Genomic DNA, 16,876 nt, shown 5'->3' on the forward strand with positions numbered 1-16,876 from the left:
ATTTTACCACAAATAAAAAGTAGTGTAGCTATGTTTAGTTTAAAATTTATTTTCTAGTCTGTCACTTTTATTAGTGTAGACTCTATTTCTGTAGAACAAGTGCACTACAGTCATGGTTATTAGGTGCATGGCCATAGGAATAGCATAGCACATGTAGGGTGCATAGATATAACGCGATTTAACAAAACCACGCGCATAAATACACCCGTATAATCGGCATAACCCAGAATTTATTCCATGTTTTGGCTTGGCATGGCTCGGCAGTTCTGTAGGAATATGTTCCAGATCCCAAGATGCAAGCCTAGCTTAGACATGGTGTGGTTGACTGTTTTGATCGTTATTACACCACTATTCGCATCTGGGCAATGCAACACTGGACTGTTGTTTAATAATTTAATGATTTCTGATGGGTATGGGCTAAAAACAACTTTAATTCTGTCTTTAAGGAAGTCCCTCAAAGTTTTACACATAATTAGTCCTGACTCTTTGCTTTCTTTTTCAGAAAGCATTTGCACAGAGACGCCATAGTAAACCATGTCTAGCAGAGCATGCTTTCCTTGGATAACCTTCAAAAACCTCTCAACAGTCTCTCTCTTCGAATTATCTGCCTGGGATGCATTTGCTTTGAAAGAAAACATGTAGCTTGAATATTCTTCTGAACTGTTTTGCTGTTTTGTCTCCCATCTAATGAATTTTTTCTCATTAACCTCATACTGCCTAATACCCATTGCAAAGCACTCGTTGTCCTCAAATGGTCCATGTATATTCTGAACCATAAAGTCACTGTAGTAATTCTTCATGAGTGAGCACGAGCTATGCGTGTACTCAGCAAAGCGATCGTTGATGTGGATAAATTCAACGGGTTTTAAGTTAGAGAAGCCAGAGACAAAATTCCTTCTAGAGAGATCGAAGTTCGCGCTGTATGGACCCAGCGGAGCAGCAGAAACCATTAGTTGCGGAAGAAACAAGGGGATTCGTGTTTTAAGGCTGTCTCTACCCGACTTTTCACCAGGGCCCAAGAACACTGCAAAAGTAAGATTTTCTGCGTGTATATTTTGTATATGATAGAATATTATATCAAATCCTTCCTGGTTAAGCTCTTCAACTGTCTTCAGCATGTCACTGGCTGGATTAGTATTTGGCACAGTTGTGCCAGTAACCATTGACCAGGTTTCCTTCTTTCTGTTATACTTGAAAGGATAAATACCCCCATGCACTTTTTCGTTTGTTATTTTGAACACTTTTTTCAAGTGTGCTATTATGCAGGCAACTGTATGGACTGGAATTAGCTCTGTAGTTTCTCCTGATTTATGCACATAAAATGGAAGATGTATTGTTTCTACCCTATGCAAGAAGTTATCCACTATTTGAACGTGATAGTGCTTGGCGTGGGTTATTTCAGCCCTACTTAAGACATGATCCTTGTATACAACCTTAACCCGATCTATTTTTGGCTTTGTGCTGCACTTGTTTTTAGCAGCACTCTGTAGTCTAAACCAGTACTCGCATATAAGATACTTTTGGCTCACAATGGCATTCTTACCCAGCAGTTTATATGTAAGGCTATAGTAGGAGTTACCCGAGTTTTCAAGCTTTCTATCTCCAAGAGCCCCCAGCAGAATAGAAACCTTTTTCTTATCAGGTGATCTAAAATTGTAGCAATTGGAGGAAAAGAATTTTTGTTTCTTCTGTTCATCTATCCCTTCTAATTCTTTTTCAAAGCGCTCAACCCGAAGCCTTTGCAAATATCCAGAATTAGCATAGAAAAGCATAAAGGCATTATATACCACATTGTATATAAGCTGCCTATTAAGTTTCATAATTGATACTCCATGAATATGTATCTTTTTCACTTTCTCATATGTCGCTTCCATGCCAATTGTGTTTGTCTGCACTTTATGCATTAGATATTCAACAATTACCAAATTACTTTCTGCTTTAATATTTTTCTTGGCAAACTGTTCCTTTGCAGCATCAATTGCATCCTTACTTATATTGTAGAGGTCTTGGTATATCTCAGGAAGTGCCAGAATCAAGCTAATATTTTCTTGGAGTATTATATCCACGCACTTACTTCTTTCCAAGCATTTTTTGCTCGAATTCATTATCTCCAGGGAATTGGCATACCAGAAGGCATTAAGGGATCTTCTCATGTATATATCATATAGTGTTTCAATTTCAGTCTCTGTCCCACTTGATATATTGTCTTTTGTATTTTTCGAACACGCAGAATTATTTCTTTCAGTTTTCTGTGAATTATTCAGTTTTGTAGGGAAGGATACTTCTAATTCTTCTGAGCTCTTAATGGACCTTCTTTTCTTAATAGGCTCTTCCAGACTCTTAGTACGTTTTTGTCTTTTCTTAATTGTTTCTTCTACCGCACTCTCATCTTCTGAGTTCTTAATGGATCTTCTTGTTCTAATAGGCTCTCTAAAGTTCTTTGCACACTTCTGTCTTTTCTTTATAATTTTCCATGTATTTATCAGCTTCGCCTTTGCACCATCAATACTTTCCATATCCACATCACCTGTCAATATTCCCGCATCCTCCGTGTCTTCTGTTGACATTTCTGCATCCTGCACACTCTTCACTCTTATTTCTTGCAGTCTGCAGTTCCATCCTCGGTGCAGATGGTTTGTGCTTATGGTTTGTGCTATATATTGATGTAGATCCACAAATACACCATTATAGGCCGTTAAATCATACGATTTAAGATAGCTATTGACTGCATCCGCATTACTAGGGTGAGATAGCCTATAAAGAACCATAAATCGGCTTACTTTGCAAGCAGTGGGAACATGAAACAATAAACCCCAAATATTAGCACGCTCCTTCATTAGGCTAGATATAATGTCCTTTTTATCTTTCCTAGAATGAAAGCCCGAGCTCTTTCGTAAGTGATGATAATGTGCATTTGTAAACTTATTTTCATCTGGATATCCTATACTCCTGTAATTAAAAAGGTTAACCTCAATCTTCTTCCTATTATTCTCTATGCTAGGGACTGCCATGGCCTCTATTATTTCAATACTTTCTTCACTACTCTTGTATTCAGGCGTATGACCTTCAACTTCACCGACTTCTGTATTATCAGTAATAACAGAACCATCTTCACTTATGACAATTATATGCTCATTATCACTTGTTTTCTGTTCATCCTGATCAATTATATCACTATTTTCATTAATTTCAAAGACTTCATTAATTACATCATCTGTCTGGGACATAGGCACATCAGAGTCTATATCACTCACTAATCTATCAATTGCTTCGTGAAATACCTTTCTCTGTTCAGGTGTCATTGATTTTATGAAAGATGAATATATATCAGCAGAACTAGAAGTTTCACTTGAATCTTCAATAGAATTCATCACTAAATCAGGAGTATACTCAAAATGACTACTATGTTCTGCTGTGTTCAGGCTAGTATTATTTGGTGAAGTTGATTCTGACGATTTTGGGATATCTTCAGGTACTCGTTTTTCATTATGCAAATTATATATCCATGAGTATATAGATGCATCTTTATCAGATCTACCCGCCATATTCTCATCTTCAGTAAATACGTTAGTATATAAATCATTTGGGTTACCAGTCCCATTGTAATTAGTACTCTTACGGGTTATATTACTTACAGGTGTATTTAGTATAACAGATGGAATGTTTTCATCTTGCAAATTGTTATCGCCTGGTATAACGGTATCCTGATTATCTAAATTATTAGTATTTTCACCATATAACGTATTCTCACCATACAACACATTTTCTCCATTATTAATTGCACTAGACATATTTTCACCATATAGTGTATTTTCACTAACATCATTTCCATCATATAGCATATTTTCATCGTATAATGGATTTCTTTCATTATACAACGTATTTTCGCTATATAATGTATTTTCACTATTATTAATTGCACTAGACGTATTTTGATTATACAACGTATTTTCACCAGCATATAACATATTTCTTTCACTATATAACGTATTTTCCTGTGTTACAGATGTATTCCCCGTTGTAACAGTATGATTTAAGTCTATAACTAAGCCTGACCCACGTATTATCCTATTATATGACATCTCTGCTGTATCCTGCAGTGTACGCGGTATAATTATCGTATCTCCTGTTAGAATAGTCTTATTCCCTGTTATAACTGTACTATTACCTGTCACCGTTATATTATCGTACATAATTGTACTATTCCCTGTTATAACTGTATTTCCATCTACAATCCTATTATTACCGTGTATAATTGTATTATATCCCGTTATAATTGTACTGTCTCCTGTTATAATTACTACGCTACTTGTCATGACCTTGTAAGGCCCAGATATAATTATGGTTTTACCGAATAGGTTTAAGTCACTAAGTGTATCTGGGATATTAGTCATAGTTGTATACGGGGGATTATTAATCATAGTTGTATGTGAAGAGTCTGTTATATTAGGTCTCTGTATGTGGATATTGTTCTGATTCATTGGGAATCTAGCGGGATTATTGTTTGTTGGTTCGTTGCTGGTTCTTATGTCCAGAAGGTTTGATAACATTAAAAACACCTTTATCCATGCACTTTGTCTTCTTTTCATATCTGAAAAAATATTTTTAATTTTTTTATTTATCTAAAATCTGTGGATTAAGTCCTGCACAATGTGGATTAAGTCCTGCATATTTTTTTTATTTGTGAATTAAGTTTTGTCAAAGTGGATTAAGTCCTGGCATTCTCTGTACAATGCGGATTAAGTCCTGCAATTTATGACAGAAATTATTACACATAATGTATTAAGTCTTGCACAGAGTGGATTAAATTATGCACACTATGACAGAACTTATTACACATAATGTATTAATTTTTGTACAAAGTGGAATAAGTCTTGTCTGCCCTATATAAATAAAATATTTTATTTTTATTAGATAAGGATGAGATTGCAAGAAGACCATGCACCAGAAAACTGCAAGATATGCCACACCCCAGAAGAAAAAAACAAAGCACTAATCACCCCATGCAAGTGCACAATAAAAGTACATTCCTCCTGCATGCTGGCAATAATTCATAAAACACGCCAGGAGACCTGTCCCAACTGTGCCCACCCCATGAAACTAAAAAAACTTTATTGCAACAAGACTTATGCCATACTAAAAAATACCATAAAATATATTAAAAATATTTTCAGGCACAGAAGGGCTCCAATGGTCCCCCCTTGGAGAATGATTTTCCATAAAATATCAACCCACATCAGGTACACCATCATGCGCACCATAAGAGTGGATCACTTAAATATTCTGTACGATAAAATTAACAAGCTAATAATACTCCAAGAATACAACGACGCATTCATTAATCATACAAGAATTATTGCAGAAAGCGCCAAAAGCCCAGTTAGTCTGCAGAATATCTTCAATGTAATTATATACGAAGATACACCAAATACAACAAGAATTAATAATCCATTGATAAATTGGTCTATTTTCTTACAGGAAAATATATTAGTCACAATTACAACAGGAATAGTTCCATTACTTTTTACACTATATGTAATAATTCTTGGAATAATGAAAACCCGAGGCGTCTTAAACCATAGACGATATGCTGTGATATTTCATATATTGCACATATACAGCAAGATATGCATTATGCTTTGGTTACGGTACGTGGCCCTTCCTTATGGAATATCTCGGGTTATAACGGGTTTTGCCGTTGAAATTATACTAATTCTTGAAAAAATGGCAGTTTTAGACAGATTTATGGTACTAGGTGTATATCCTGCATATATTCACGTTATTTTTGGGAATTTAGTCATAATTACAACGGAGTCATTGATTACTGAAGGATTTAGTCATGTTATTAGGCCGGGATTAGTGAATTCCTTGTGCCCCACTGAATTAACCTTAGAGAATATTATAAAAGACAGGGTAATCACTGTAATATGCGGGTACACACGGGTTCTAACCATGTTCATTGGGTTTGCCGCAGGGTTAGCATGCACCCACTTGCTGTTCTGGTATTCTAGCATATATTTCCAGGAGTTATTTAATTTTCCAAAAATATCCGAGTGGCAATCTCCTTATCTGCAAGATATTTACATTTTCCTCCTGTTTTTAAACTTGTTTTTTGAATATTTCCCGATTAGGAAGACTTCCCAATTAGTCCACAACTTTTTGAAAAATATTCCTATATTTTTATCAAAAATTTTGGAAATAAATTCCTTTATTTTCAACGAAAAAATCCTCCCAGATACAAACCCGACTAACTTAAAATATTTTCCATCAAAAAATATTCCATACAGCCACGAAGAGATAAAAAAAAGAGCCATAATTCCTGTCACAGATGACGAAAAAAATATTTATTTTGATGGAAATGGAGAGATAAGGAAGTTAACCCTCAGCAAATTTGAATATTCTGAAATTCAATGGGATAACAATATTATTACACACAGAAAGGCAGAGTTATTGTATAATCCAATGTATTCATTATATTCTGTGCCTAAATTCTGGTTATTTCGCGTTGTAATATTCATTTTTAGTCTATCCCTAGGGCTATCACTAATTATATACGGGATTACACTGGGAGTTAGTCTATTTTTATTCGGATTATTTAGGGTTACATCGGGTTATAACGGGTTAAATCGGGTTATGTCAGGTTATATCGGGCTGAAATCAGGTTATTTCGGGTTAAATCAGGTTTTGATCTGGCCCTTAGTCATAATTACAACGGGAACTGGGGTATTGTTGATGGGGAAGGGTAGGCGTCTTATGACTGGTCTATTTTGGATTATTTATATGTGCTTAGTCCCATTTATATCTGTTGTAATATATGCTTTAATTAATTCATGCATGCCAGAACTTATGGCCCTTTGTAACGTAAGCTTTGAGAATATTGTTTGGAGCATGTCAATTATAATGGGGAGCATGGTTATGCTGGGATATGGTTACGCATCTGTTCTGTTTTGGATGGTTCGGGTTATTTTAATGTTAGTTTACTATAACTTGGGATATATTTATATTAAGGCGAAAATAACGGATATTTCCTTATTTGGCAAGCTAATAATTGTTATGTTTCCTTATTTGGTAAGCACTATATTTATTCTATTTTGGGAAATTTGCTTATTTATAAGGAAATTGCCTTATATGGTAATATCATGTTTTAGTGAGAAGGTGTGCGAGGTCGTTCTTCTGAACTATCCAGATTATTAATTAAAAGCTACCCAGATTATTAATTAAAATCAGGTTATTATTATTATTTTTGATTTTACTTCACTTTATTATGCAGATATTAAGACTTTTTACTTTTTTTATAAACTAGCCAAGACTTTTTCCTCACTCCCCATAGAGGTGCAAGACTTTTTCCTTTTTTTAGAAAATCGACAAGACTTTTTCTACTTCTTGCAGGGCGGAATAAGTTCTGGCAAATAAACAGACATAACTTAATACATATAGTGTAAAAAGTCCTGGCGCTACACAAGAATATATCGTTATTCCCATGTGAATATTAAATATTAAATAAAACCCATGAATATTTTATTTTTAAGCAAAGGATGCAAGCAGAAGACAGTTCCATACGCCTTGTAAGACCAATAACTGGAACAGACGCAAAAAAAGAGACCGTGCATGACTTATGCCTCATTAACTCCAAAGAAGTAAGGATTCACCCAAGCACAAAGGAAATAGCCGCATACGTATGCAATAAACCAGGCTGTAATTACATAATACAAAACAACGCGTGGCAGATACCAATGGACATGTGCGCTCAGCTAATAAGTGAAGGGTTTTTTTCTAAATCAAAAATAAAAGGCACACCTTTATCAGTGATAAAGCAACTAGCAGCAAATACAACGACAAAACAAGATGAAAATCGTCATAACCCAGTCATGACCCAGATGCAAGCAATAAACTCAAAGGAAACCATCTTCTTAAAACCGCACCAAATAGAAGGAATAAAAATTGCAGTGAAAAGGAATTACAGAGTGCTAATTGCAGATGAAATGGGCCTAGGAAAGACCCTGCAAGCAATTTCCATTGCAAGAACCCTTTTGGAAACCCATAAATTCAATTATGACCGTTGTAATCAGACTAAATTAGTCTATATTGTTATATTTGCGCCTGCTTCTAACGTGCAAATGTGGATAAACGAGGCAAAAAAGTTCATAAGTGAAGAGTCTTATGATATAAAAAATTTTACCCCGTCACCCCCGACGTATCAAAATCAGGCACAAAACCCGATTGTCTTAGTCTCAAGTTACGCTGGGGCCCTTACAAAAATAACAAAAATCGACTTAAATGACGTTATTTTAGGGATCGCAGATGAATCTCAGAACTTGAAAAACCCAGAGAGCAAGAGGGCATCGATCCTAGTGCCTTTCTTGTCGAAATTAAAGCACGTCTTATTATTATCCGGTACACCTGCACTTTCAAACCCAAATGAATTATATACGCAGATAAAAATTATAAACCCTTCACTTTTTTCATATCTAGAATATCACGAGAGATACTGCCGCCTTGCAGATAATCATTATAACGCACTTAATCCCAGACTAAAACAATTAGTTAAATACAGGGGCAGTAAGAATCTGGATGAATTAAAGGTTATCCTGAAGGAATTAGTCATGATACGAAGGGTTAAGAAGGAATGTTTGTCGTTAGGCGAAAAGAAACGTATTTTAGTCACATTTTCAACGGAATTAGTAAAAAAGGAATTAAATTCAAATTTGAAAATAAATTCTAAAACCCTTCAGAATGAATTATTATCAGAATATAATCAATCTGCAAAAGATAAGGTTTCAGATTTAATTTTATTCATAAAAGAATTAAAAATGCGAGTAAAAGGGAAAGTCATTGTATTTGCGCATCACACGGAGATTTTAACAAGCATATACCAGGAATTCATTAAGAATGCCGTTATAATCACAGGATCCACACCAAAAGCAAAAAGAGAGACCATTTGCACGAAATTTAAGGAAGATTTAAATATAAATCTGGCAGTACTTAGTCTTAAGGCGTGTTCAACGGGTCTAACCTTAGTATGTGCTACTACAGTGGTATTTGCTGAGTTACCCTGGACCCCAGGTGACCTCCACCAAGCAGAAGACAGAATTTACAGAATTGGACAATTAGAGACTGTACGTATCTATTATCTTATCGCATCGTACGTGGATAAATATATGTGGCCATTATTGCGCCGTAAGAATAATATGTTAAACACAATTGGTATCATAGAAAAAGAGAAGGAAGATTTGACATTTGAAGATTTTGACCCAAAACAGAAAAAACTCAATGGATTTGGTCTGGAATGAATAAATTATTTTTTAGTAAGTGGAATATATTGTGCACTAAGTGGAATATATTGTGGACTATTGGGAATATATTGTGTACTAAGTGGATTAAATTATGGTAAAGTGGATTAAGTCTTACACTAGGTGGAATAAATTGTGGCAGTTTTGGGAGTAGTGGATTAAGTCTTGTCACCTGTGTAATATATTCTGCACTAGGTGGAAATAGTCTTGTCACTTGCGCCATATATTCTGCACTAGGTGGAAATAGTCTTGTCCTCTGCACTATAACCCCCTTATATTTTTATTAAAAATATTTAATTCTGCCATGGGATAGTCATATTACACATAGTGTATTAAGTTATGAATTATTTTATGTTGTATTTACTAATTAAAATTGCCATAATATATTACACATAATATATTAAGTCTTATCATATTTTATGTTGTATTTACTAATTAAAATTACCATAATATATTACACATAGTGTATTAAGTCTTGGTATTTATTTTTAAAGTCAAAATTATTTCTACTCGCAAATAAAATGTTTCCAGAAGATATACAGGAAAGAGATCGGCAAAAGAGTGTCCTTAAAGGGAAATTACCCAATAAGGAAATAATAGAAAAAGTGCATTCAGATTTGATGGATACCAGAGGATCAAGCAGTCAGCTCATGAAGGATTTCCAAGAACTCAGATTCATACAAGACTTTGTGCGCCCATTTAAGAACGAAGAAAAAATTCATAAAGAAATTCAAGAGTCGTCGGGGGCGAACTACCCAGGGAAATTAAATACCAGAAACCCTTCACTTTTAAAATATTCAAAAATAGAAAGTGAACAGGAAATGGATATTACAAGATTCCCGGATATTCCGCACACTGCAATAATTAATGAGTCTGGGACTAATGGTCTAATTTCAACGAGATTTAATGACGAGGTTTGCATGGGACTAGCCAGGGAAGACGCAACCAGAAGAATGAATTGCGTCTTATTCCAGGACATCCATGATAAAAATCCGTTTGAAATCCAAAATAACGGAAATTCAATTGATATGAAAATTGAAGAATTAAATTTTGAAATTTTAAAATTAATTGAAAAAAAGGTCAGAAATGACCTTACAAACTCGCATGAAGCCACAGTAACCATGTATAAGGATGAGATAGATCACCTTAACATGAAAATACTCTCACTTCAGGCATCTTTTAAGATAGAATTAGAAGAAGTTTCAAAAGAGTCAGAAATTAATCACAGAATGAACAAAAAGCTCAAGGAGATCCAGGAGAAGTCGGAGGGATACCAGAAAGAGCTAAATCAAAGGGTTAAGTTATTCCAAGAGCAAGAATGCAGGTGGATCCAGAGGTCGATCAAAATGGAGTCAGATTTGAAGGAAAAAGATGCAAAAATCTCAAGAAATTTCACAGAAATTCAAGAAAAAGATGCAAAAATTATCCATCTCACCCGGGAATTATCAAATTTAAAAATAAAAATAAAAAACCCTTCACTCACAGATTTATCACAAATTGATGAACTGAAGGGAACAATAAAATTATTAAAAGAAGAAATTGATGAAATCACAAGGAAATTCCAGATAGACGAAAAAGATGAAAAAGACAAGATATTCCCAGAGAAAGTGAAGGAATACAAGATGAAAACTGAAATAAACCCAGAGTTAGACACGAAAATGCACCCGGACCCAGAAGATAAAAGGAAATCCAATGGCATTCCAGGAAGAAAGGGTCTTCCAGCCTCAAAGCACATTTTCCATTTCTACAGAATAAAAGGTCTCCCAGAAACCGTTAAAACAATACCACTACCAAACATAAGAAAGACATGGTGCTCAATTGCAGGGATAAAGACAGGACACATGGGCTTTATAATGCACCTACCACAAAATACCATGCAATTAGCAATTCCAACGAAGTTTCAGCCTAATTTAAGACTAATTGCAGAGTCTTACAGGAAATCACTAAATAATCCTGTTGAAATTGAAGGACCAGTGGACCCATTGGAATTCCCAACGGCAGAAAAGAAGAATCTTCTATTCCGCCTGAAGGAATATGCCTTGCAGTTAGTCAATAATATATCCATGAAGCACATTGAACTCTATAAATTCAGTGAGAAAGTGCTTTCATGCAAATCCCCAGAAGAATTCTATGAGAGACTCCGTATAGGGACCTTATAATTACATTTTGGGAGATATTTAGGGTAATAAATGGTAATGTTATTTAGGGAATATATTGTGGACTAAGTGGATTAAGTCTTGTCATTTTTGGGGAGGGGTGGATTAAGTCTTGTTACTTTGGGAATATATTGTGTACTAAGTGGATTAAGTCTTGGTATTTTTGGAAAGGGGTGGATTAAGTCTTGGTGAGGTGGATTAAGTAATGGCTATTGGGCATAAGTCTTGTCAAAGTGGAATAAGTCCTGCTTATAGTGAATTAAGTTATGCACCAGGTAGAAATAAGAATAAATTATTTATAGGGTGGATTAAGTCCTGCTCATAGTGGAAATAATCTTGTCACCTACATAATAAGTCCTGCTCATAATGGAAATAATCTTGTCACGTACGTAATATATTATGCCCTAGGTGGATTAAGTTATGTCCTAGGTGTAATATATTCTGCTCTAGGTGTAATAAGTAATGAAAATATAAATTTTTAATAATTTAATGGACAGAGAAAAGGAAGAAGAGGGCAAGACTTATGACACATGGTGTAATAAAAAATGCACAGATTTAACGGCCTCAGAAGAAATAGATGAAATATGTCAAGGAAATAGACAAATTAGTCATGAAAGTCTTATAGGAATACCAAGTAACCAGATAGATCAGCTTAAAGTATCTGCTAATAAGGAATTCCTGCAGCTTGATCTCACTGTAAATAATATTCAGAAGATATTTGATAGAATTATAAGTAGTCGGAGGGCATCTGCGCAGGGAATGAGTGTCTCAAATAAAAAACAAAAAGAAAATGTGTTGATACGGGGATTAAATGAAAAAATAAAAGAAATGTCAATTATGCTGGATATAACGCAATCTCAGCTTAAAATAAAACAAAAAAAAATAGAAAATTTGGAGGAAATTGTGAAAAATTTAAGAGATGGGGTAGAAGGAGGTCAGAAAAAAGAAAATTTAGAGGAAATAGCAGGAGAGAAGAGCAGAAGGCACGGGGGCATATTAGAGAAGAATATACTTAAAATAATTACTAAACGCCTAGGTAATGCAGAAGATAAGGAGATATTATAATTATTTTGGATTAGACTGGATTACAACGGGAATATTACACTTTATTACATATAGGACAAGACTATTTCCACTTAGTGCAGAATATATTACGCATAGTACAGGACTTAATCCACCTTATCTTGAAATTGACAAGACTTAATCCACCTTATTAGGAAAATGACAAGACTTATGGCACTTATATTTATGTATTACAACTTTATGCAGGACTTAATCCACCCGCCATAAGTTTTGTCCAAATATTAAACAAGACTTAATCCACTCTATCCCAAAACTGACAAGACTTAATCCACATGCCAGAATGTATTTTCTGTGAAGGGAATAAAAATGAAAATATAAAATATTTTATGCAAGCAATAAATTCAAAGGACGTGGCTGCCGTTATGGACGTAGTATCATACGAGTACATATCGGCAGAAGATGCAAAATCCATCTGTAAAGAGTTCTCAAGCACAAATACAATGCTCTCAGATGAAGCCATCTTTTTTTTAAAGAAGTTCTACACCTCAAAGGACTAATAAATAGCGATTTATGTGTCTTGTGCATATATGAAAGAATCATCTGATAGCTCATCCTCCATCTTCTGATATGTTAAGATTGCACCAGACGCAATCATCTCAGTTATTTCACCAAATTTCTTTACAATAATTTTGCCCTTCTCTTTATCTGCAGTAAGACAGCCATTTCCCATTGAAATTAGCCTTTCTTCTATTTTGCTCACATGACCATCTGGGTCTGCCACTATAACCCCGTCTAAGGCAGGTACTAGACGGCAGCTCATGTGCGCCATACGGGGTGCACTAGAGGGCCCTTCAATTACATCTCCTTTCACTAGGTTATTCCTAGTTATACTTTCAATGTACTGCTTGAATGTCTGGCTGTAATATTCATCATCATTTTTCTTCTTAGATCTGTCAAACAGTTCAATGTACCACGTGAATCCTACAATGGATTTCTTCAGGATAATTGATGCCAGGTAGTTATACGTCCTCTTACAAAGGCCTGTTGAATCTGTGCCTACAATTAAGTGTGTTGAATCCTTGATATTATTTGAGTCCACAAATATATTATACTCCAGTATCTCTGATATCCGGGTGATGGTGCCTTTGATGAAATCTATCTGTTCTTGTGGGAGATCTGAGAGGGCTAATTTCAAGATGGGCCGGCTCTTTATCTTTTCTTCTTCCCGAGAAGGAAGCAGTCTTCTTATGAAATGCGGGGTATAGTGTATATCTGGGTTATTATTGAATAGTCTTATAATTTTATCTATATTCTCCTTCTCCTCCATGGGGTTCTGTGGATATTTTGTAATAAATCCGCATGGTGATTTATTATAAACAGATCTAATTCTGGTTATATTCCATATATATGCATAATATACCACTGTAATACACGCATTATACGCATATATATACATATTATATTTAAGTAATATATTATATACGGAGGTATTGTATAATTATGTCTTACACGGTGATACTATATATATATGCATATTATATCCGTATACCCATGTATATTTAATTATATTTTGCATAACCATATATACTAATGGTCTTACAAGTATCCAGATATATTCGTGTACATAATTATAAGAAGAGGATGGAGTGGTTTATTGCAGTGTATTATAATAATCTAATCCTCATAATATTTTGGCACTTCCTTTGACTCTAAAATACCCTCACACCTCACAAGCAGATCACTCTCTGGGAACATTCTATTTAAACCTGCCAGATAGTTCCAGTACGCCAGATTATACTTCAGCACAGGGAGACTTAAAAGGAACTCTTTCTCCTTCTGGAATCTCGCAGGATCCTGCTTGAGTATTGGACTAATTAATGTGTACCGTATGGAATATGCTGAATTATTTCTTACATCTTCCTCTATGAAGTACTTCGTATATTCAAGTGCACTTTCCACATTCTTTGCGCATGCCAGGAATACCCCCCAGAAGTGGATATTCTTTGGGTCTTTCCTGACTATTTCTAAAATATCCAGGTCTTCTGATATTTCATGGTTCATTTCTGTTAAAACATGCTTAAAATGGTGCCATACTTGATAATTCTTCTGATTCTCATGTGCTCTTTTTTTAATCCAAGTCAGCTCCTTGTTGTAATTGTACGTGTCCCTGGGGATTTTACCAAGAACTTTTCTTCTATCGACCCACACAGTGTAATTAGTCGGGCAGTAATATATTATTGAGGTTATTATATCTAGGGCCTGTGTGGAATAATTCTCCTCTTGCATATTTACAGCGTGCTGCTTCAGTAGGTGAATATATTCATCTGGGTACTTTACGGAGAGTGGGTCTTCTTTGTGCATGGTTATATTTCTATGGATATTTTTTTTATTTTTAATGCGCATTCTGTCTGGTTATTTTAATTAGGGTGAATTTATTCTTAAGGAGACAGGGTTATATTATTGTTTGTTAATAGTATGTAGTCTGGACTATATGATAAGCATAAAATGCAGTGGGTATAGTAATTGGATGATTAATGCATATATGAAAGTGTTTTTATTATTTACTGTTTTTTTTCGTTATTTACCGGATAATTACTGGTTGTTTTTTGTTATTTACTGGTTAATTACTGGGTTTTTTTTAATTTTCGGCTAACTACCGGTATTTCCCATTAATAATCCAGGTATTTACTGGTCACTCCATTAGGATTAAGAACTGCTTCTTGCACCTTGCGTGGGTTGGGATTGAGTTTTTAATGAACCTTTGCACAGATTCATCTTTAATGTACTTCCTTAAGACGTATTTTGTTAGGTCTGTTGTTAGGTCTATTCTATTAACTGCTTCACTTATTATTTCATATTCATTTGGGTTATTGTGCAAGCCATTCTTTGAGAATAATACTTTCACTTTTACAAGAGCCATAAGGAGTTCTTCATCAGATGCAGCTTCTTCTAGCTGGGACTCCAGATGTGATGCACCTATTTCCCTTATTTTCTCTTCTATTCCAGATACTTTATCAAGTATTTCTTGCTTTTCTGCTTCTGACAGGAAATTCTCCACTTTTGGGAATATTTCCACGGTCACCTTTGCAAGTGCCTCAATCCATTCCTGGAATGTGATATTCCCTGACCTGGAAAGAGGTTTAATCAGGAACTCCTTGATTTCCTTTGAGATATGCTCTTTTAATCCGAATATTTTCTGTGTGTCTCGGATTAGTCCTGAAATACTTTGGACCGACTCTTTCTCTGCGCCTCTCCAAAGTATTTTTATTAGAAGAGAGAATATTTCATTTATACTTGGCATGGCAGCTGCATCTTCTATGCCTTCTGCAGCCATTTTTGTTGTAACTGCCTCTATTAATTGGGATATTTCATGTATAATTGACAGCTTTTCTTTTAATTCCAGGGATGCTTTTTCTGCTTCACTTGTGTCTTCCTTTAAGAAGTCCAGGAGACCTCTTTTTATGCTTGCTGCATATGCGTCTGCTGCACTTACCACAAAATCAGACATTTCCTTGGCCTGCCACGTAACCATGTCCACTGCCTTCATGGCATCTATCATGTAGAGTATGCTTTCTGTTTGGTCTGCGACAAAGCCCTTTATGTTTCTTAGCTTTGAAAAGAGTGTTCCTCCTGGGTGAATTTGTCTTTCGCCAATTTCTGTCTTGGCAATTGTAAGGAGCGTGGCAAATGCCTTGTGGTAGCTTTCTGAATCTACTTGCGTATATATCCTGAAGTAATGCAGTGACTCAGAGATGCTTTTGCAGGTTTCAATTCTTCTGATCACTTCAATCTTGAAGCGTGCCAGAATTGGCACAACCTTTGAGAAAAGATATGACACAAACCTAGAGTCCTTGAATTTCTCCACTTCTGCCTTGATCATCTTGTAGTCTGTCAGGAATGAGTCAAAGTCATTGATTTTCAAGTACTCCAAGAGAATGAACTCTGCATTGAACAGAAGACTATTGCTTAGCATGAATTTATTCTGCTGCTCCCTCAAGTGAATCTCTTTGTTCTCCAGAATAATCGGCTCTAAGAGGACTTCAATTGAGTTTATGCTTTGCATGTCCAGGTTCTTCAATGTACTTTTGCACAAATTCGATGCCTCCATGGACTCTAGTGCCTTTCTGCACTTTATGTACGTTGTGAAATTATTTCTCACCAGATGATCCCTCTCCAGTAAAGACTCGTTTATTTGGTTTACAAGCACAATTCTGCTTGTTTCTATGTCATTTATGTCAATTTGGTCTAAAAGGGCCTCTACTATATCGTATGGGTCAACTTCCTTGGCTTTCTTTTCTGTTGAATCTGGCTGCTCTTTGTCGCATATTTCTGCCTCTATGTTAAACTCTTTTAGAAGCGCAGAAGTATCTTTCATTGTAAACACGTGAATTTAAAAAGTTTTATTAT

At 35.2% G+C, this 16,876-nt stretch overlaps 9 protein-coding genes across 9 annotated transcripts; 5 read left to right on the forward strand and 4 right to left on the reverse strand.

The window, feature by feature from the left end:
- Positions 1-230: 230 nt before the first annotated feature.
- On the reverse strand, positions 231-4,589 carry NESG_01231 (uncharacterized protein; the record flags this gene model as incomplete). Its single annotated transcript, XM_053048866.1, has 1 exon — positions 231-4,589. One exon carries the CDS (start codon positions 4,587-4,589, stop codon positions 231-233), a length of 4,359 nt encoding a protein of 1,452 aa, XP_052904671.1.
- A 331-nt stretch (positions 4,590-4,920) lies between these two features.
- NESG_01232 (uncharacterized protein) lies at positions 4,921-7,194 on the forward strand (the record flags this gene model as incomplete). The annotated part of the gene is made up of 1 exon (XM_053048867.1): positions 4,921-7,194. The coding sequence occupies one exon, from the start codon at positions 4,921-4,923 to the stop codon at positions 7,192-7,194; it is 2,274 nt and encodes a 757-aa protein (XP_052904672.1).
- Positions 7,195-7,535: 341 nt separating this feature from the next.
- NESG_01233 (uncharacterized protein) lies at positions 7,536-9,290 on the forward strand (the record flags this gene model as incomplete). The annotated part of the gene is made up of 1 exon (XM_053048868.1): positions 7,536-9,290. One exon carries the CDS (start codon positions 7,536-7,538, stop codon positions 9,288-9,290), a length of 1,755 nt encoding a protein of 584 aa, XP_052904673.1.
- Positions 9,291-9,811: 521 nt separating this feature from the next.
- Positions 9,812-11,449, forward strand: NESG_01234 (uncharacterized protein; the record flags this gene model as incomplete). The annotated part of the gene is made up of 1 exon (XM_053048869.1): positions 9,812-11,449. The coding sequence occupies one exon, from the start codon at positions 9,812-9,814 to the stop codon at positions 11,447-11,449; it is 1,638 nt and encodes a 545-aa protein (XP_052904674.1).
- Positions 11,450-11,935: 486 nt separating this feature from the next.
- On the forward strand, positions 11,936-12,511 carry NESG_01235 (uncharacterized protein; the record flags this gene model as incomplete). The annotated part of the gene is made up of 1 exon (XM_053048870.1): positions 11,936-12,511. The coding sequence occupies one exon, from the start codon at positions 11,936-11,938 to the stop codon at positions 12,509-12,511; it is 576 nt and encodes a 191-aa protein (XP_052904675.1).
- Positions 12,512-12,801: 290 nt separating this feature from the next.
- Positions 12,802-13,026, forward strand: NESG_01236 (uncharacterized protein; the record flags this gene model as incomplete). Its single annotated transcript, XM_053048871.1, has 1 exon — positions 12,802-13,026. One exon carries the CDS (start codon positions 12,802-12,804, stop codon positions 13,024-13,026), a length of 225 nt encoding a protein of 74 aa, XP_052904676.1.
- An 11-nt stretch (positions 13,027-13,037) lies between these two features.
- On the reverse strand, positions 13,038-13,925 carry NESG_01237 (uncharacterized protein; the record flags this gene model as incomplete). Its single annotated transcript, XM_053048872.1, has 1 exon — positions 13,038-13,925. One exon carries the CDS (start codon positions 13,923-13,925, stop codon positions 13,038-13,040), a length of 888 nt encoding a protein of 295 aa, XP_052904677.1.
- Positions 13,926-14,143: 218 nt separating this feature from the next.
- NESG_01238 (uncharacterized protein) lies at positions 14,144-14,872 on the reverse strand (the record flags this gene model as incomplete). Its single annotated transcript, XM_053048873.1, has 1 exon — positions 14,144-14,872. One exon carries the CDS (start codon positions 14,870-14,872, stop codon positions 14,144-14,146), a length of 729 nt encoding a protein of 242 aa, XP_052904678.1.
- A 289-nt stretch (positions 14,873-15,161) lies between these two features.
- On the reverse strand, positions 15,162-16,844 carry NESG_01239 (uncharacterized protein; the record flags this gene model as incomplete). Its single annotated transcript, XM_053048874.1, has 1 exon — positions 15,162-16,844. One exon carries the CDS (start codon positions 16,842-16,844, stop codon positions 15,162-15,164), a length of 1,683 nt encoding a protein of 560 aa, XP_052904679.1.
- Positions 16,845-16,876: the final 32 nt, after the last annotated feature.

This window comes from Nematocida ausubeli, assembly GCF_000738915.1.
Source record: "Nematocida ausubeli strain ERTm6 chromosome Unknown supercont2.3, whole genome shotgun sequence".
In the NCBI taxonomy this organism is placed as follows: Eukaryota; Fungi; Microsporidia; genus Nematocida; species Nematocida ausubeli.